Source organism: Mytilus trossulus, chromosome 2, assembly GCF_036588685.1.
Source record: "Mytilus trossulus isolate FHL-02 chromosome 2, PNRI_Mtr1.1.1.hap1, whole genome shotgun sequence".
In the NCBI taxonomy this organism is placed as follows: Eukaryota; Metazoa; Mollusca; class Bivalvia; order Mytilida; family Mytilidae; genus Mytilus; species Mytilus trossulus.
Window position 1 is genome coordinate 73,848,357 of NC_086374.1, and position 21,192 is coordinate 73,869,548.

Genomic DNA, 21,192 nt, shown 5'->3' on the forward strand with positions numbered 1-21,192 from the left:
ACACAATATAATATCAAGTACACAATATAATATCAAGTACACAATATAATAATTTAGAATGCATGTTCCATTCTTAAAAGAACTATGAGAGACTTATATACAATCATAAAACAACAGAATTAAAACATAGTTTTGTTATTTAAACAAAACATAAAAATATGGACACATTCTTGTTCATTATAAAATTATCTACCTTTATTGATATCCAGCCATTTAAAAAGGGGGTAGAACAGAGTGTGTGTGTGGGGTGGGGGGTTCAACTATATGTCCCCAATCAAATGCATTTATCGGCCTAAAAGGGGGGTAACCCCTCCCCCTGGATCCGCCAATGGTCTCATTATTCGCATTAATAAAGTCCTCCGCAATAATATCCAGGAGTTGAACTTCTATAATTTAATATAAAAGTGTTCACACATTCTTTAAAAGTTCTTCCTTAAAAGGGAGTCTGGCTGAGGTTTACAGAATCGAGATTAATGAGCAAAAAGAACAGAACAAAGGATTAAAAAACAAAATGAAGGATAGAGAATAAAAACAGAAAGAAAACAAATTGAAAATTGATCTTAACAATTAAAGAATATCCCAATTCATGGACACCCAATCCAGACCCTCGTAAAACTCGACGACGACGAGAGTGTTATTTTACGACCTTGACTTCGCATGAAGGTCTTGCTCGGTCGGTAAGATGAGAAGAATAAAAAATCAGGTAAACGATATCAGAATTGTTTCTCTCTCTGATTAATTATAGTAGAGAAAATGAAATTTGTATGAATGGAACGTTCAACTTATGCAGTTAATTCTCCAAGCAGCGTTATATAATTCGTGGATTTAAAAATGGAAACTACTAGCATTATGTTCATTCTTTTGCCTGGAAACTCAGAGGAACTGTACCATCATAGTTTTGCTTAGCTTATGAAGTTAGTGAGGACCGAAATTTTTTAACCACCCGATTGATGTTCGTGTTGACTTTGGAGAAAGAGTCTTTTACAAAAAAATGTATTTACAAAGTCGCCCTCTTGACGTTTGTCATTTTCATCTGACACAGGGATAATAGCAAAAGATTACGTCTCTTAAGGGCATACGATACAGTTACAGGGAAGGTAATGACGTTGCTAACGTAATTTGTTATTTTCGCGACGTCAAACTGTGACATATCGGGAAAAGATGCATTTTTCGACTGATTTTTATCATTCAAACTGATTTAATTTGAAAACGAGTTCATGGACTCCTATTTTTCAAAACGGCATTTTGTTTCATATTGCAGGGAGATTATGTGACCCAAATTTTATTAAACTGTAAATAGAGGATTTTTTAAAATTTTGATAAACATGCAGAAATTACCGATTATTTAACAAAAAAATGTTGTGTTTATCTTTTATAACAAAAAAAATATGTCTTTCTTTCGAAAAAGAAATTACGGCCACAAATCTGAATTTTGAGCAAATTCACAAAATTTGGACCTCTTTTAACTCAAAAAGTAGCACATGAAGGTATATTTTTTATTACATATTTGATTTAATCAGGTAAAAAATAGCCTATATGCACATTTTCACTAACTTGTAAATACAGGATCAAAACTGTATCGTATGCCCTTAATTAGCTGCTGTACTGAGGCCTACATAAATATATAAGAGCGTTGTGGTTCTTTTTTTTCTTTTAATTCAGTGATTTATGAAATTATAACAATGAGAATCGAACTATTATTTTAATAAAGATCAAAATTTATGTCCATTTAAAGTATGATAAAGACCCCTAAATGTCCCAGAATTTGTTTCTTTCTCCTTTCATTCATTATTCTTCCGTCATGCTTCCATTCTATATTCATTATGACGTTTGTTATACCGGCATTATTACACCACTTCCTTGCCGACGTCGTTTTATCGTTGTTGTCGCTGCATCGACGGGAGAAGCCAAGAGACGGTAAGTTTCCTCCTCTTTTACGCTATTTTTCAAAATTTTTGTAATAATTTGTTTCATAAAATGACTTATAAAATGGTATGTATAACGTTTTTGGTAAGTGTTTGTTAAGTAAGACTCCCTTTCACTTTAGGAGTCCCTTTTCTTTAGAGTTATGCATATGTTAGGTGATGCTCTAGATTGTTTAGGGTTAGGTATGGATAACGGCAGTTTATGGCAAAGAATTTTTGTATAGCTCTTAATGGGTTGGAAGCCCGAAGAAGAAGAAGAAGGCCATATTTGTTGTGTAGGAAATTTGATATTAACTTGATCAGGAAATTGTAAATAACAGAATTGAAATTACAATAAAATTATTTTTTCAATTTACATTTAGGATAAGAAGAAAATATTTTACATTTTTTCAAATAGGGTTAAATTCCTGTTCATTAGGGTTATGATTTGTTTATGGTTAAAATTATGTCAGAGTTGTTCAAGGTGGGTTTTTGGGGATCTGATCACATCAACATATAATTAAAATAACATAAAATAAAATGGCAAAATAAATTACATTTCCCGCTTAGATATCTTTTGTAATAACTTTTTGAAACAAATTCAAAATTTACCTGCTAGAGCCTCCAACGCTGGAGCTTATCTACTTTTAGGTCAATTACCTATTATTGCACTTCTACACAAAAAGATTCTGATAACGTTTGGTACCATTGCCAGAAGTGACTCTGTCGAAAATGATCTTGCTAAGCGTCAACTGTCTACAAAAGGAAAAAACTCTAAGAGCTGGTTTATTAGGGCTGACAAGATTTTGAAACAATATAACTTACCGTGCGCCTCAGAAGTTTTACTTAAACCAGAGACAAAATACAAGTGGAAAATGAAAGTAAAAAAGTGTGTTGATAACTTTTGGTCCGAAAAACTGTTTACTGAAGCCAAATCAAAACCGTCATTACGGTACTTAAATATCAAAAACTGTAAAATTGGTGTTGTTAATTCTATATGGAAAAGTGCTGGTTCAGAACAAATGTGTATACGTAAAGCCTGTTATAAGATCAAAATGCTATTGGATACATATATTCTACAGTACCACCGTTCAAAATTTTCAAATGGTCAAAAAACTTCAATTTGTCCGCTATGTGAGGAAGGAACTGAACATTTAGAACATTTTCTTGTCGTATGCTCTGCCTTAACAAGTATTAGAGACATTTTTATCTCAAAGCTTTATACAGTTGTTGTACCAAAGATTGGAACCGTTGCATGGACTGACATTTGCGTTAGTAACTCGAAAATGATACAATTAATCTTGGACTGTAGTCGTTTCGAGTGGTATCATATGTTAGAGAAAAATGACATAAATTTGGTGGAATCAATCACTAGAAGCCTGTGTTACTCGCTCCATGAAAAGCGTAGTGTGCTCCTTGAAAGTAAATAAACATTTAAAAGTTGTAAGGTTTACCAAACTCATAGGCTGTAAATAGATAAAATTGTTTAAAGATAATGTATAGTGACTGGAAACAGATGTAAATATAAGGCAACAAAATTTTACTGGATGAACTCCAGGTTCTCCTGATAGAGGAGGGATTTACAGAAGGTAACAGGTAACAGGTAACAGGTACCTATATCAATCGAAGCTGTAAACCTCTTTCATTTTCTTTTATTAGCGATGCCGAGACCGGATATCAGAAATTCTGTGGTTATGTCTGCGTGGACACAACAGGAGCAGATAGATGAACTTCGTGGAAAACTACATCTAAAAGGTAAATTTGATCCTTCGTCAAGAGGTATACAAGTATTTCAAATATAAAAGAAGAAAATCTGTGGAAGTTTTTCGAGTCAATTTCTTTGAAATCTAACATCAACATCTTTTGCGTTTAAAATACAAACTTAAAGTCTAATTATAATGTACTTTTCATTTCAGAGAGAGATGCGCGTGCGTTTTTCGAAAGCTCAGAAGAGAAGAAAATTAAAAATGAGCGATTAATTGCGTCACTAAGAGCAGAAAATAAGAAAAAGCGTGTAACTCTTGCAAAGAGTATAAATGTAAGTTAGAATTAATGAAAGCAAGATTCAAAACTATCAGCATTAGAGAAATTGTTAAACACCAAATAAAACATACCCATGTTTGTTTGTTTTTTTAAATAGAAAGATTCAAAAACAGGGGGGAAATGCGCAACCTGGCTGGATTTCCTTCCAAATTCTCAGACTACCCCCCTATTTTATTAAATGATACCTACTTAACGATGATAAGGATAAAGCAAATGCATTTAATCGTTATTTTTGTGATCCCCTGGCTCTGTTGTTCAATAAGTCACTTTAATTATAATTATGCATTCATCCGTATGAATGGAAAATAGCAAATGTAATACGAGTTTTCAAGAGTGGTTCTCGAGAAATTTTATCAAACTATAGACCAATCTCTCTGTTATCTATTATTGGTAAAACGATGGAAAAATGTGTTTTTAAATATTTATTAAATTTTCTTTCTTGTTATAAAATAATAACAAACTTGCAATCAGGTTTTATGCCTGGAGATAGTACTGTTAATCAACTTATTTACATTATAAACGATATCGCTAAAGCCCTTGCTTTTTGAAAGGAAATAAGAGTTGTGTTTTGCGATATCAGTAAAGCGTTTGACTGGGTCTGGCATGAAGGCCTCTTTCATAAACTAGAAAAATATGGAATTTTTAGCCATGGCGGCCATCTTGGTTGGTTGGCCGGGTCACCGGACACATTCGTTAAACTAGATATCCAAATGATGATTGTGGCCAAGTCTGGATAAATTTGGCCTAGTAGTTTCAGAGGAGAAGATTTTTTTTAAAGTTAACGACGACGGACGACAGACGACGGACGCCAAGTGATGAGATGGCCAGGTGAGCTAAAAATTAAAAAAAAAAATCTCTTCAATCTTGTAAATATCTCTGGCAAATTTTAAACAAAGTATGTAAAACATTTATAATGCTTAGATCAGTATCTCAAAAAGCTTACAGTCCATATACACATATATAAACTATGCACACAACATGAAAAACAAATGCAATTCGCAATAGTCGCAATTCAAGTACATGTACATGTAACTCACTCAAACAGATTGTACGACATATCACTAAAAAATCGCTATATACACGAGAGAAAGTCATGAATAGAAAATGTAATTGAAATAGGAATAGGTTGTCAGGTAGTTCAAGAATTATAAATTTAAGTCGATCAAATTAATAAAAATTATGAACTATTCAGATAAATGATTAGAAGAATGACCATACGAATAAAGTATTCTGAAAGAAAAACATTTCAATAGTAGAAATTATACATTACAAGCAAGAGAAATTGAAATGGACTAGCTAGGTCAAATGTTAAATTCACTAAACCAATGAGACAAAACATGTATCATTATCGTGCATGCTGATTAACTGGACCAACATTAAGAAATAGTAAATGAAAACAAATAAAAGATAATTGAATATCAATTATGCATGTTTAGAATAAATTTCTTACTATAACTACATGAAAATAAACAAACGAAAAAAATAATAGTATAATATATCAAGCTGAATGACAATATAGACCAATCGTTCTTAATAAATGTTAGTGAATGTTTCTCATTAGACTTTTGTTTGTGTATCTTTTTTTGCCATTGGTAGTACTTTTTGGTGCTATAGAAATAGTCAAGCGCGAGTGGCAAGTTGTAACAACGGAAACTATACATATGTGTTTGCAGGGCGATGAAAAAGTTATCCACTCTGTGTTCCAAAATCGGAAAGAAGAACTTCTATCGATGCAGCGATATACCGTCGATGTAAGTTAAACTATATAACCGTAAAACAAGAAGGAAATAAACCCCAACCAAACTAGCAAGGATATATAAGCTGATATATTGGAGAATTGTGTACTACCACTATACCAGTAGTACAACTTGAAAGTAATGAAGTTAAAATGTGTTTGAAATAATGGACGCTTGTCGAATCAATATTTAAAAAAATGAAGTCCATAGTATAATTTTTTTAATAAAAATTCCATTTTACGTAATAAAATTGAGAATGGAAATGGTGAATGTGTCAAAGAGACAACAACCTGACCGTAGAAAAAAAAACAACAGCAGAAGGTCACCAACAGGTCTTCAATGTAGCGAGAAATTCCCGCCCCGGAGGCGTCCTTCAGTTGGCCCCTATACAAATATATACTAGTTCAGTGATAATCTTACGTAATGTATGTTAAATTACTTTTTTATTTATTCCCCTTTTCCTTTATTTTTTTTCATATTATAACATTTTTTTTCAAATGATCTCAACAAAACTAATGTAGAGTATTACAGAAAAAATACAAACAGAGAAACCCCAATAAGGTTTTTAGTACAATAATTTAGTCGTCTATGTGGTTTTCCAGGGTGCTGTAAAAACAATGGACCAGAAAGTGTGTGAGGCCAGTAAACGCCGTAATACTATCAAACATGAGGCTGACATCAAAAGAGATCGGCTAAAGGAACTACAATCAACTCTCAGACAGATGAGGCTTGTAAATACACAAGAGTTTGATCTAGAAAGAAAACAGGTGAATTAAGCTTAGTAAAAATTACCAGTGCTCGTGATTACCAAATCTAAAATAAGGGAATACTGATATATGATTTATCATATATGAGACAGCAATCTATCAAGTAGAACACAATGGGCAAAGCATGAGACTTATATCTCCTTTAGTTCTCAATTGCGGTCAAATTTCAGCAGTGAGATTGAAAACGATTTTGATCAATACAAAAAATAGAATGCTTTCACTTTAGTTTCAAGAGCAGAGATCAAGTTAAATAGTCGGAGTCTTTTTTTATATATATAATTTCCTAAACCATAAATAAGTGTTTGACGTTCAGTACCAAATATTTTATGCGTAGTCGAGACGATTACAAATTAACAATAAATCCAATAGGCAGGTTTTGTAAAGTTGTTAGAAGAGACTAGAAAAAAAAACACCATTCTTACATACGTGAATCTCGACATTCTTAATTTTGTCGAGCCTGCGAATTTTGTCGCAGAAAACTCGACATAGAAATAGTTATACGGAGGCGGCGATGGCGGTGTTAACTGACTTCGTATAAGTTTTATATTTTAGAAGGTTGAAGACCTTGGTGCTTCATACTTTGTATGTAGATGCCTTATGTTACGAAGTTTCTGTCTGTCACATGTCCATTGTCCTTGACCTCATTTTTATGGTTTAGTGACTACTTGAAAAAAAGTTAAGAGTTTTTGTAATTGTAATTTCTCTCTTATTATGAATAATATGATAACTATATTAGGTATAGCGCCTGTTGCCAAATCCATAGTATATAGTATATCATTTTTATTCTGGTATCACCTAAGTTGAACAAAGGTATACAGAAAAACATATTAATTTACATTACATTGCATTGTACATTTGTTGAGGAAGCATATAGGCTGAGTTATTTTACAACGGTATGATCAGTATAGCCGACAGGTTAACATCAGAGACAATCCAGTTTGTCATTTATAATTCTAATCAATTGGCCCATTTTTTGAAGTTTAGATTTCTGTTTTTGGTGCATAATACATTAAATTTTTAAGCAAAAGGTCTAGTATATTTGGCGTATGAAAGGATTGTATGGTGAACATGTCCAACTGGCAGATGTCATCTGACCTTGAACTCATTTTCATGGTTCAGAGGTTATAGTTAAATTTTGTGTTTGGTCTGTTTTTTTCTAATACTATATACTGTGCAATAGGTATACTATATTTGGTGTATTGAATTATTGTGTGGCATGTCTAGCTGACAGGTTTCATCTAATCTTGACCTCATTTTTCATGGTTCAGTGGTCAAAGTTAAGTTTGGGTTTGTTTTTCTTCTTATACTATATGCAATAGGTAAACTATAGTTGGTATATGGAAATATTGTTTTGAACTTAACCTTATTTTCATGGTTCATTACTCAGTGTAATTAAGTATTTGTGTTTTGGTCTGATTTTCTTAAACTATAAGCAATAGGTCAACTATATTTGTTGTATGGAAGGATTGCAAGTTGTAAATGTCTGCCTGGTATGGTCCAACTTTTGGTTCAATGGTTTATTGGTCAATGTATAGTTTTCTTGGTTAAGTCTGTTTCTTAGAAACTTTAAGCAATGGGCCAACTATATTTAGTGTAATGCATGATTGTAAGGTGTACATGTATTTCTTGTTTGGTATATATGACCTTGACTTCATTTTCCTTGGATTATGTTAAGTTTATGTGATAGTTGTAGTAAAGCTTTATATTTAGGACTATCAACATAATATCAATAGTTAGTAAAGAAGGCGAGACATTTAAGTGTGTGCTGACTCTTGTTTTACTACATATGAAACTTTTTATTTTTATTTTTGTTTATTGTTCAAAAACAATTTTCTGAATTTGTCATTGCCACTCCAGGTTATCAGACGATTACAGAATGAGATGGATAAAGCTGGTATAAAATATGAGGCTGCCAGAAACATAACAAGGCGGTACGAGGAAATAATGACGCACATGCAAGAGGTAAAACGTTATTCTAAGCATTGATTGTACAAATAGGGAGATACTGTATGATTTCCACGTATTAAGCAAAATTCAAATGGAGTGGCTTTAAGAAAGGACGACCGTCAACAGTGAAAAAACAAAACAATACCGTAAAAGTCAGCTTTTATTAAAGGCCCCGACATGACTATTGTAAAAAATTAAACAAGAAAGCTAACGGCATAATTTATAACAATACAATTTTCGAAAGAAAAAAATATGACAAAACACGCACCAACGATAGCCACTGACTTATAGCTACAGACTACCGACTTGGGACAAGCACATACAGCATCTGGCCGAGTTAAACATGTGTGTCAGAGTTAACAGTGGTGTAACAGCACAACATAAGAACAAACTGTAGAAATCAGTTGTAACCTGAAAGCTCGGTACGAAAACAACAAGCATAAAAACAATTACACAAGGAATCCAAACAAAAGAACTCGTGTGAACGGAACCATGTTGGTAACGTACATTTTTTTTCAAAGTCAGCGCTGGAATGCAAAATCTAGCGCTATAGATCTAAAATCAAGCGCTGTATATGTCAAGTCCATCACTGTAAATGTACAGTCCTGCGCTAAATATTTTAACTCCAGCGCTGCAAATAAAAAGTCAAACGCTGTAGATATATTCAAAATCTAGCATTGAAGATGTAATGTCGCGCTGATATTAAGTCCATCACAGTGCTGTAGATTTAAAATTTAAAAAAAATGTAAAATCCAGCGCTGTTCATCTGAAAAATCAGCGCTGTAGAAGGGATGTGCGGCGCTTTGGATGATAAGCAAATAATCAATTGCAAACCGATGGCTAACGTTATATTTTACTTTACGTTTAGGAATGTAGATTGTATCCGGCGAGACTAAATGTACTAGAAGAGATCTTTCGTGATGCTAGTACAGAATTAGATGTACTCAAACTCATGAACGAGAAGGCGGTTAAAAGTAGTGATGACACAAGAGTAAGTTATGTATATTAGTAATGTAAAATAACTAATTTCCACTTGATAACAATATAAATGAACGTGGAGTATAGTTCCAGCATTCACAACCAATCCCAAATGTGTGCGTTAAACTACATTCCAACGTACGATCAATTCATCAGCTCAAGTTGTTGAGGTAAATGTCTCTGTTTTGATGATGAAAGTTGCATGAGGTGTTGTAAAGTTCTAAAATTGGCACCAGCTTTTAGCATGACATATTGAACCGTAAAATATGCTCAAAGGCACAACACAGTAATATGTAGAAATGTACACCAATCCAAGGAATAGTTTTATATGTAGTTGGGGTTCATAAATACCGACTTATACACGAAATCTATCTCCTGTTTTGTTGCATCGAAATAGTGGTTATTGCAAAGCATTGGTGACATACTTGTTTCACCAGGATGAGATCGTAAATTGAATGCTCAGTCGTGAAAAAACAGACTTGAAGTTGATTTAAACTTTGGTTAATAATAGACTCCCTTTAATTGTATATCTAACATTTTACAGAGAGATTTAATGAAAATGGAGAGAGAAATGTATCAAGCGAGGAGAGCTCGAGATCAACAGCTCACTGTGACCAAAAAGGAAGTAGAACGACGTAAGGAGCCCACTGACAGGCAAGAAAGGAGGGTGAGTATAATAATCTGGTCGACAATTATTAGAATAAAATGTTTTAATCTTTTGGAGCATCCGAGTGACATCAGGATCTAACTAGGAGTTTGTTAAAGTCTATCTTTAATGGTGCGTTCTTGTTTTATTTTTGTCCAATGTTATTTTTTTTCTGTAAGATTTGATTATTGCCCGTCACTTTAAAGGATCTCTACGACCAATAATACATTTACAGGAACAAGCCTTGTAATTATCAAGACATCACAATGTTTAAATGAATTAAAAAAAATGGAATGTTGAAAAATTATGCCAAAAAAAATAACTACTACAAAGCAGATTTAATCAATTAAATGAAAAAATTAAACGAATGAAACAAACGATACGACGTAGACAATTGCTTAATGTAAGCACAGGATTGGTGAGAGTATAAATATATTTTTTACCACAATTTATTTTTACAGGCAAAGGTTGCTTACGTCACAGACACTGCAGGTGGTAAGTTTTGTATTTATGTTTTTCATAAATATTTCCTGTTGTTAATTTATTTTGAGGGTTTAATGTCGACTGTAGTCCAATTTTTACAAGACAAACTTTTGTAGTGTCCTTTGCAAATCATAAACATCCTAGATCTTTGAAATTCCTTTGGATGAAAACCATGGTAATCAGAGAGACAATTGTTGCTTCTGATTGGTCCGTTTTAAAATGTTTTCTCCGCTGAAACTTTGCGATAAAACCCATTTTGTAATGGCGATTAAGCGACATCAATTTGAATGTAGAGTGATTAAATTGATGAACTTGTAAAGCAGTTAATGCTTTTTAAAAGTAGTTTGATGCGAAATAGGCATGGAATACATGTTTTAACATAAACACATCAACACACGAACAACTTGGCATGTACATGTATCTGTCAAAATACATTGTTGAATGATGACAATTTAGTAATTTTTAGAAGTTAAGGTTCTATTTAGATTTGATAATGGTAATTTGATGCAAAGAGGATACGAACATCATAAATAAATCAAAACGTGACCTTTTTTAATATGTTTGTCAGAATTGTTGTATATTTTATACCTTTAACCTCGTGATAATTAATCCGAATTTGCAAAAATTAGAAGACTTGTCTGTCTGTTAACAAGGAAAAGGAAGAAATAATGAAATGGGCCTGTTGGAAATTCAAATATATTTAAAAACGGTATCAATAATTAACTAATTCTTAGTCGAAAAGATTCCTAATGGACAGAAAATTTCGAGGAATTAGCCAAAAAAATACCATAATTTGAATGACTAAATAAGAAAGAAAAAAAACACCAGTAAAAAAACACTTAACAATATTATAACAAAATAAAATAAGGAAAAACAACTTTAAAAATGAACAACATAAACCCAACCAAAAACTGAAAATGATCTCATGTGCTTCGGAATGATAAGGAGATTATGCTACATGCTATTGACGCCCGTCGTGTTTCCGTAAGAATTAACTCGGCGATGAGTCGCTAACGGTCGTGTCACAATTGAGGAAAACAAGGAATTGGTGGATGCCCTGGCGATTGGAACATATATTGATAAAGGAAGATGTGGTGTGAGTGCCAATGACAATGAGACAACTCTCCATCCAAATAACAATTTAAAAAAGTAAACCATTATAGGTCAATGTACGGTCTTCAACACGGAGCCTTTGGCTCACACCGAACAGCAAGCTATAAAGGGCCCAAAAATTACTAGTGTAAAACCATTCAAACGGGGAAAACAATGGTCTAATCTATATAGCGAAACGAGAAACACGTATAAATTACATAAACAAACGACAACTACTGTACATCAGATTTCTGACTTACATTGACTTGGGACAGGTGCAAACATTTGCGGCGGGATTAAACGTTTTAATGCCGTACCAAACCTTCTCCCTTTTACTGAAACAATAGCATAAAATCACAACATACAAAAAAACGATAAGATATCAATTGGCAGGCTTAACTCAATAAAAAAACGTCAATTAATACACTATGAACGATTAAATTTGATTTCCGATATCTGAATGCAAATGACAATATGTACAGATATTTCTCTATAACGGTTAACTGAATCAAATTGGCGTCCTTAAAGCATTTTCAACCGAATTAATTAAATTTTAACGGTTAAATGTCTTCCTTGTGAATGTAACATAGGTCCCAGGAATAAACTGGAAAATTTGGACAACTGCAAACTTTAATAAATTAACTTTATATTATATTTTAACTATATTCCTAATGCGCCTCCAATTGAGGAAAAGGTTGTGAAAACAAAAGTCTGGGTGTAGTGATATTTGACATGTTTCTTTTTTAACAAGTGACTAAGCTTAACTATTTGTGTTGATTTGGAAAGTAGAGGACCATAGAATAAATGTGTAAACTATGGAGTTTTTAAATGTATTCAAAGTATTCAATTTTCAAAGAACTTATTGTGAAAAGAAAGATTTTTAAGAGCGCCGCGTCACGGAAGGATTTTTTGCGTAGTCTTATTTACGGGAAAATGAATCACACTTCGTACCACAAACATTTAACCACAAAGTGAAAATATCTCAACTTCAAAACGAGCCATCATAAATATCACAAGTTTACGATATGGTACAAGCTACAGAAGAAAACTTTACTATTATAGCCTATGGAGAAACAATTGCTTATATTGGGCAATTTGTTTAACATGGTTAATGATATATTAAGATGACAATTTGTTTAACCGTCTATCTATTAACCTTTTACATTTCTATGACGATACACTAATTGTACAATGTGTGTCGTATTGCAAACCACTTTGACAATAACAAGTTAATCATTTGGACATTGATCCTTTTCCAATATTGATCGCTTTTAATTTAATAAATATACTTGGATGGAGAAGTTATCAGACTTTCATTTCTCATAGCAATTTCTTTCAAATTTTCGATAAGCTATAATGTTTAAACATTTTAACATTTGTATCGTTCTATATTTCTATGATAAAGTGCTTGTGCATAATTAATCGGACTTAGCCTTCTCGAAATCCCATCTAGTTGGTGAGTAGGGGGGCTTATATATTTAATAAATTAACATGCAGTTTTATTGTAAATATGTACATGTATGTTTTTACAGTGTCTCATAAGTCAACTGTTTGGCTGGACATTGATTGAATTTTATGATATTACTTGAATTTATTTGTATATATGTACTGTATCAATCAATGTGTGACACTCAAATAAAATATTTAGAGATTAATACATGGCCTTTTCCATATCGGCCCGGGTATCATCCCGAGACGTAGTCGAGGTGCTGATACGGGTCGAGGGATGATACCCGGACGGATATGGAAAAGGCCATGTATTAATATCTTTATCATACGCTTCCGTAAATACAGAATATTAACACCGGAAGCTGATATACATTTTCTTCCCGGGCCGATACGGCCATATCAGCCTGGGTAGTGACGTCCTTGAGCTGATACGGGGTTATCAGACCGGGTGTGCAAATACGGTTTTTTTCTACAGGTCGTTACACATATATGTAAAAAGCACTGTATTAGGCATGAAGTATATGATAAATATTTATAATTTATTTATTTATATACTTACAGAAGGGGCACTTGCGCTTGTTGGTTATTGAATAAATTAATAAATAAATAAGTATAAGCTGTGTCTACCTGAGTTTACCTGGCAAATATATGAGCGCAAACGTAACCAAAACGGCTGCGCGCAAATGTAATGGTAATGAGAGCAAACGTAATGCAACGGTTATTATTGGTGCTTTACTTTCGGTCAATAATATTAAAAAAAAACATTTCGAAAGCATAATTGAACTTATTCCCGCTAACATGTTTAACCCCGCCACATTATTTATGTACAAATGTATGTGCCTGTATTCACTGGTTTTCGTTTGCTTATGTGTAAGTTACATATTTGTTTTGCGTTCATTTGTTTTGTAAAATAAGGCCGTTAGTTTTCTCGTTTGATTGTTTTACATTGTCTTATCAGGGCCTTTTATAGCTGACTATGCGGTATGGGCTTGCTCATTGTTGAAGGCCGTATGGTGACCTACAGTTGTTATGCCGTCCAAAACGACATTCATACCCATTGCCCGAATAAAAAGTAAATTTGAACTTGTAGGTCTGTTAATAGGACCATTTCAAAATTTAAATGTCACTTTTTAGACAATTTCTCGTGGGGTAACTGATTTTGTAGGAGTTCAACTCCACGTACAACAGTAAATGATACATGTTAAGGTTAAAGTATTCACCACAGCATAGCATTCTCCGATTTTCAATATTTTGATCTGTTAAATAGGAAACTTGCGATTTAGAAATGCACATACCTTTTGAAGCGGTGACAATTACTCCACTCAAGCACAACCGGACGATCCTCTCACGGTTTTCATTGCAGAACCAAATGTTCTGCGTGTGTAGATTACCAGCCGTTATATATTGATATTGATTAGCCGTATATTTTTCTGATAGATACAAAGGCAATGAAATTACAACAAGAAAAGGAAGACCGCCAGGAAAAGATACTAACCTTAGAAGATGCATTTGAAAGGATAAAGTCAGCCATCCACGTGTCCAATATGGATGTGAGTATTTGCAGATTTAATAAACTGATTTCTTCCATATTGATAGAAATATATGGATTTTGAATAATCCTCCCGAAAAAAATTCTAAAATTATTATTGTAAAGTGGTATGTACAATTGGATTTAGTAAATTATTGTCATTTCATTCATTTTTTTTTTAGAATGGATTAACATTATGACTGTCTTTTGTTTCAAAGAACAAGCATTTTATTTGTCGAGAACCTAACAAATATATTAAGCACGAGGAAAGAATTGTCAAAACTTTAAAGTTCTGGAAGGAAAAGGGAGAGGTTAAAAAAATAGCATTATCTACTGATAAACCTCTGCAGTATTAGTTCTGCTAAAAGAGAGTCGGATAGCGGTTATTTGAACCGAAGAATAAAATAACTTGTGATATATCAGGATGAGTAGTAAATACTAGTAATGTACAAGCTTACATATTGTACACGTGCAATAAAAGAGAAATATTTAAAATGTCGATCAAAATAACCCTAATAATGTTTCACCATAAAGCTTGTGCTATTACACGTTTTAGTTTGTTCGTCGTGAAAGGTCTAATAAATACATTTTAAAAACTTTGCTTCCTACCTTCAACTACTGCATATCTTTTAAAGTTGCCATTAGTTTGAGACGTAATTTTCAGGATTTTCAGTATCTTACTTTTAACCATCTTTATCCATTTATCTTTTTAGGACATAGTGTACCGAGTAACTAATCAAGACAATACACGCCATCGAATCTTACAACAAGAGCAAGAGAATTTAGATGCAAAAGAAAGATTAATGGAAGAAAAAACCTCGTTGCGAGTCATTTTTGAGGACCTTAAATTTACAAGTCAGCGGCAGATAGCTAAGTAAGCTTTAAGATAAATAAGTTCACCATAAATTATGGAAATTCATGTGTGTTACTGGATTAAGAGGAACATAAAGAGTGATTTCGATGGAGAGAAATTGCTAATCCTAACGGAGCACGGGATTTTTTCTCTCACACATTCTGGTGAAGTTTGCATTCTGAAATTTAATTTGTCTGTGTAGTGTTTGTTGTCCGTCGTTTATCTGTTCGTTTTTCTCTCCCTTTCTTTTCCCGACGGATGGTTTTATACCTTCCTCTCTTTATTGCGGCACTACTAGTAACTAAATGCGGATCGACTTTACTATTATTTGTAGTATGTCACCCTTCCAAAGTCTGATATAATTCGTGGTTTTTGTTTAGTTCCTCTTGACCAATCATAATTTTTCAGGTCTATTTATATTCCATGCGCGTGTAAAAGTTACTATTTCTTTTTGTATCTTTTTCCGATTAATTTACATTGTATCATTCCCTTCGTCACTAATGAAATTCATTCCTGCATTTAATGAATTATTAAGTATAGCGCATTAAGTGTTTGTATATGTATATTTATCTGTTGATTACTAAATGTAGAGGAAGAAAAATGGTGGAAGATGTACAAGAATATGTAAAGAAAGAAGAGACGTCAAGAGATGATTGTCTGACCGAAATGGCCGTCAACGAAAAGCTTCTTCTCGATCTACAATCTGGTATCGCTACATTGTATGAGAAACTCAAAGAAATAAGGCTGAAACCAGTAAGTATACAAATAAAAAAATCACTCATGCGCATAAATGATCATCACTGTTCATTTCTCTTTCGGAAAAGTTTGCAAAAGCTATTTTGAAATTCTTTTTAAAATAAGCCTTTAAAATCTGTACAACGAAGAGTATTACAGCCATTATATAGCCATTACATTTGAAGTTTAAATGTCCAAGTTGAGATTTATTTTACAGAAATGGCTTTTAATAATTGATAGTGTCAGTCTCAAATGATGTTACGGTATGTTTACCAAATTGTCCAAGTGATTCATCAAATTCTTCAAATCAAAACCCTTTCCTGAATTTGTCTCTGTCAAGAGTGTTAAACAGTTACTCCCCCCAAAAAATCGTCGTCCGGTCGACAGGACACACAAAACATTGACTGTGTGAATTTCAATATCTTTTTGCATTAAAAACAATTACGAACTGAGAATGAAAAAAAAATGAAATGACTACATGGTACTCGTACGAAATTACTGAAATAATTATGCTTTTCTTCTATTTTAGCCTTACCACAATTTTTCGAAATCTGATCCAGTTGAAGATCTTGCTAATTGTCAGAGAAAGCTAGAGGTGTTGCTTACAGGGTTAGGACTGTGGAAGAAAACACCCGAGTTGTCTCCCGTGAATTTAAATGAACACAAGGTAAGGTATAGGAAGAAGTAAATACTGGTTGTATAAAAAGCAATAATTAACATAAAATCTTTCACCAAATGATTTCTATATGAAATATTCGAAATTGGAAATTTAAGTACCTGAAATTTATATGTATACTGAACTTAATTATTTGATAGGTGGTATATGATCGTCTAAGAAAAGTCGATATTGTCTTATTATGTTCGTATACGCCATTTTCTATATGTATCCTTCGTTTACAAACTTTTAAACTTGTATATACACGCATTTCAGTCCATCAGTCTTTACGTGTATATGTTCAACGGCTAAATACTTTCAACCCGGATTTAACAAAGGAGAAACGAGAGGGGATGTATATATTGTTTTCCTAAACAAATATGCTGATCCCCATTTTGATGAAAAAATAAAGTTGTCAAGATAATGACAAAAAAATATTCTGAATCCAGATGTTCCCCATATCTTGTAGTGTTAAATTTTGAAATAAAATGAATGTTCCTTTGCTGTTTTCAAGGGCAGGGTGCAGATAACAAAGTAGAGTTGCAACCATTTGTAAATGAGAGAAAATATAAAAGTTTAAAAAATATATATCAACCGACTGTGATAAAATGCGACAGGAATCGTCTGTGGTGCAGACCGACTATTCTATTGATTTCATTGGTACTCACTGACAAATAAGGTTATACACATACGAGACCTTTTTTAAATTAATACTGGAAACTTCTAATATTCTTATGGACTACACTACAAACACAGGACATGCATGACTGAAAGATATCGAGTGCATCCAAACACAGCCTGGATATTGTTACTAAGTACCAATTAATATCCGGGTGCGATTCTTGAATCTTTAATAATATTATAATATCCTTTTGAAAGTATGTTTGTCGAAATGATGTCATACAATATATTAAACATCGCGCTAGAATTTATTTTGTCAGGTTTATTAGAAACCAAAACTATATCCTGGTTTCAATTTTGTATGGAACCTTACTATCATTTTAATACAGGTTCGGCAACTCAAAACTATAACGATTTTCTATCTATTTCTTGTAGTTCATGATTTATATATATGTTTCAAGTCGAGCGGTTTTGTTTTGTTAGTTTTTGTTGACTAACAATGGCAAGCAAGGTGTACCAAGAAGTTTTTTTATGATGAAAAAAAAATGTTCCTAACTTACAATACTGTTTTATATATTATTTGTAGCTTCACACATATCTAGAAAACAAACTTCCGGCTGACAATGTCCGTATCCGGTTAGAGACAGATGATGGGAGCGACATCGATGATTTCCATTTCGACCACGATCAAGATAATGACGGTCTGCTATCTAGAGATGACATTAAACGTCAGGGAATGGATTTCCTCAATTCCAAACTCAAACCCAAGAAGAAAAAAGGCAGAAAAGTCAGAACAAAATAGCTCTGTAGAAAATAAATGTATACAAATATATAACCTTAAATTGTTTCTGTAGTTATTGTCCTTGATTCAGACCATCTAGGTCTATTTTGTGTTGTATTCTGGCGTTTTGCTCCAAAATAACAATTTGACCAATTTGAACATTTACGTCAATTTATATAAAAAAAAGCTGTTATTGATAGACTGAAATGATATGAGCAATTTACGAGCGAATGTCGTCGGTTCTCAACGGGTACTTCGGCTCCCTCCGCCATTAAAACTGAATGCCGAGTACTAGTACAAAATTGACGGAAGTGGCGTTAAACATCAATCAATCAAAAAACAATCAATCTATGCAGCTAAATCGATCAGTATCATAAGATCTTCACAATACCAATGTGACTGCCGAAGCTATTCATTTGTTTCTAATGACTTTTATTGTTTTATCCAATTTAGCCTTTTGTGCCACGTGTGTGTGCACATATCTTGCAACCTTAAATGTACATAGGGAATTGGAATGAATCAAAAGAATAGATACAAACTCCAACTTACAAAGTGACAAAATGACAAAAAAATGCCACAAAAAACAACCCAACAGTATACAAAACACAACATAGAAAGACTAAGTAAAACTAATTGTAAACAGCATAAATGATTAGCAATCCAATATCTTTGGCAAAACTTTAAATTGACTGTCTTTAAATGACACCTTGTATCTATAATTTGCATTTTTTCTATACTATTTTCACTTCTAATGCAACTGAAAGAATTTAATCAAAATTAACACAAATGATTCTACTAATTTGCGTTTTTATAATGCCGACCCAAGTGGCCCATTTTAGGGATTTTAGTCGGCATCATAAAAACGCAAATTAGTAGAGGACCTCCCTTGTTTATAATCGGTGTTTGTTGAAATGTATGTAGATTATTTATTTTTTTAATATTTCAAAATAAACTCAATGAAACATATATTCATTATTAACTTCAACGAAGCCAAAAAATATTTGCAGTTTTTAGTTTTCTGCATTTCGTGTTTCAGGAAATTTATTTTGGCCAAGGATTTGTGCAAAGTTATTTATTTTTTTAAGATCTTACCAAGCAAGTAATTCATCTCCAAATTGGTTTCCCCTTTTGGAATACAATTTGACTTAGAACCATTTGAGAAATACAAAATACAAACAGCTTTTTCAAAACCATGCATCTAACACGTTGAAACCTACTAAAATTTATGAAATTAATAATACTATAGCGGTAGCCAATATGCAAATATATACTTTTACTGACATTTTGGCAAACAAAATATTGATATGAAAGAGGTTCTGAACTATTAAGATATACTTGTATTTTATTGTTTTCTGTATTAATTTTCCGGATTTTTAAATTTGTTTCTGTTACTTAATTCAACCTGTCACGTTCATGAGTTTGCCCCTACCACCCCGTCCCCCTGTTCACTCTACTCCTACGCCACAGATAGTATTTTGTTCACAGTTGGTTAACCTGTAGTAATTTCAACATGTTTAAGCTGATCTTAGTTTGTGGTCTTTGTCCTTGGTTTAAAGTAATGCGATGTCAACAGTTAATATGATTTGATTTTTGATTGCAACAGTTAGATAAGTTAATCAATTGAGACCAACACGTGACTTAAACTTTGAATGTTTCAAAAGGAATGCCATTTAAAGGTTTTAAATTTAGTTGTAAATCAATTGGTTTTTGTAATAAACAAACTCGATATATATACACTTTGCCGAGGCCATGTAATGGGGGAATAAATTATATTAATATTTATATTTTATCTTAATCAAACAATTCACCGTAACTTTTATCACGTTTTTACGTTTATTCTTCATTTAAATGGAAAACTCATTACATTTCATTTGTATACCTTTATTATAATATTCGATTGCGAATCAAATACCTCACCGTATGATTAAAGTATGAACAGCATATATCACAAGATTAGTTCACATTTAAATCCTAAGTCGTAGGAGCAGTGTTGTCAATATTTAGACCGAATGGGTACATTTAGTGGACATGCTATACCAGGATCGTTTTTTATTGTTTTTGCCGTCTGGTGGACAGTATGCCAGTTTGACCGGTACTATACTTGCCTTAAACGTAATGCACAATTTACATCAACACTCACGTTTCCTCTTTCTTGTGGGAAATTTAAGATTCAGTTATTTGAACCAATTATGAAAATAACTCTGGCAAGTATTGGAATATGTGGAGAAATTTTTACCGGATTTGATGAAGGTAATGAGCATTTTATTTTTCCTGGAAATGCACAACATTCAACAATGTTTTGTGTGTTTGGAATAGGTGCAGTGTTGGATATATTAATTCATTACAAATGTCTAATACCCAAAGACATTGACTACACGGTTTTTATTCTGTCAGTGGGTGTTGAAGGAATTTTATTCAATTTTCATCTGCATGGGAGAAATGCATTAGATACAAGACTACATACTCTGTTAATTTACGCCATTGTGTTCACTGTTATCGCAGTCATTTTGGAAATGAAATATCGACATAATGTGTTGGCTGCTTTGACTAAGTCATACTTCTTTTTCGTACAAGGAATGTGGTTTTGGCAAATAGGGTTTATATTATATAGTCCTTATTCTGACGCACCGCCATTGAACCCGGAAGACGATTTTCAGTTAATGATGATTCCTTTATATTTTACATGGCATTGTGTCATAGTACTATTTATAATGCTTGGAATAGGATTTTTTGTGGCTTGTTACCATAGACATTTATATCATAAAAATGAAGAGGATAAGTCCAGTTTGCAAAGTCTTTTGTAAAATAATAACCGGTGAAAAGTTTTAAAACTATTGAAATTTGCAAATATATTATATTCATAATTTATGTTTTAAAATTAGTTAAAAAAAACATGGATATTATATATCTAAAGTATTAAATAAAGAAAATATCTTTGTTAAATTATGTTTCGACTCCGGAACCACACAATATG

At 32.7% G+C, this 21,192-nt stretch overlaps 2 protein-coding genes across 2 annotated transcripts; both read left to right on the forward strand.

The window, feature by feature from the left end:
* The first annotated feature begins 1,808 nt into the window (after window positions 1–1,808).
* On the forward strand, window positions 1,809–18,290 carry LOC134707989 (outer dynein arm-docking complex subunit 3-like). The gene is made up of 14 exons (XM_063568195.1): window positions 1,809–1,917; window positions 3,564–3,659; window positions 3,821–3,942; window positions 5,621–5,698; window positions 6,286–6,450; window positions 8,308–8,412; window positions 9,266–9,388; window positions 9,920–10,042; window positions 10,483–10,516; window positions 14,483–14,595; window positions 15,287–15,447; window positions 16,017–16,179; window positions 16,691–16,828; window positions 18,024–18,290. Exons 1-14 carry the CDS (start codon window positions 1,824–1,826, stop codon window positions 18,237–18,239), a joined length of 1,731 nt encoding a protein of 576 aa, XP_063424265.1. The 5' UTR covers window positions 1,809–1,823; the 3' UTR covers window positions 18,240–18,290.
* Window positions 18,291–20,053: 1,763 nt separating this feature from the next.
* On the forward strand, window positions 20,054–21,161 carry LOC134707991 (transmembrane protein 45B-like). The gene has a single exon (XM_063568196.1). The coding sequence runs from the start codon at window positions 20,228–20,230 to the stop codon at window positions 21,020–21,022; it is 795 nt and encodes a 264-aa protein (XP_063424266.1). The 5' UTR covers window positions 20,054–20,227; the 3' UTR covers window positions 21,023–21,161.
* The last annotated feature ends 31 nt before the right edge of the window (window positions 21,162–21,192 follow it).

What these genes read in the sequence shown, in the direction of transcription:
- LOC134707989 (XM_063568195.1), top strand. Translation starts at nt 1,824, where the DNA reads ATGACGTTTGTTATACCGGCATTATTACACCACTTCCTTGCCGACGTC. An exon ending in ACGGGAGAAGCCAAGAGACG is followed by an intron (nt 1,918 to 3,563) that starts GTAAGTTTCCTC and finishes TTCTTTTATTAG; the next exon opens with CGATGCCGAGACCGGATATC. An exon ending in TGGAAAACTACATCTAAAAG is followed by an intron (nt 3,660 to 3,820) that starts GTAAATTTGATC and finishes TTTTCATTTCAG; the next exon opens with AGAGAGATGCGCGTGCGTTT.
- LOC134707991 (XM_063568196.1), top strand. Translation starts at nt 20,228, where the DNA reads ATGGGTACATTTAGTGGACATGCTATACCAGGATCGTTTTTTATTGTT.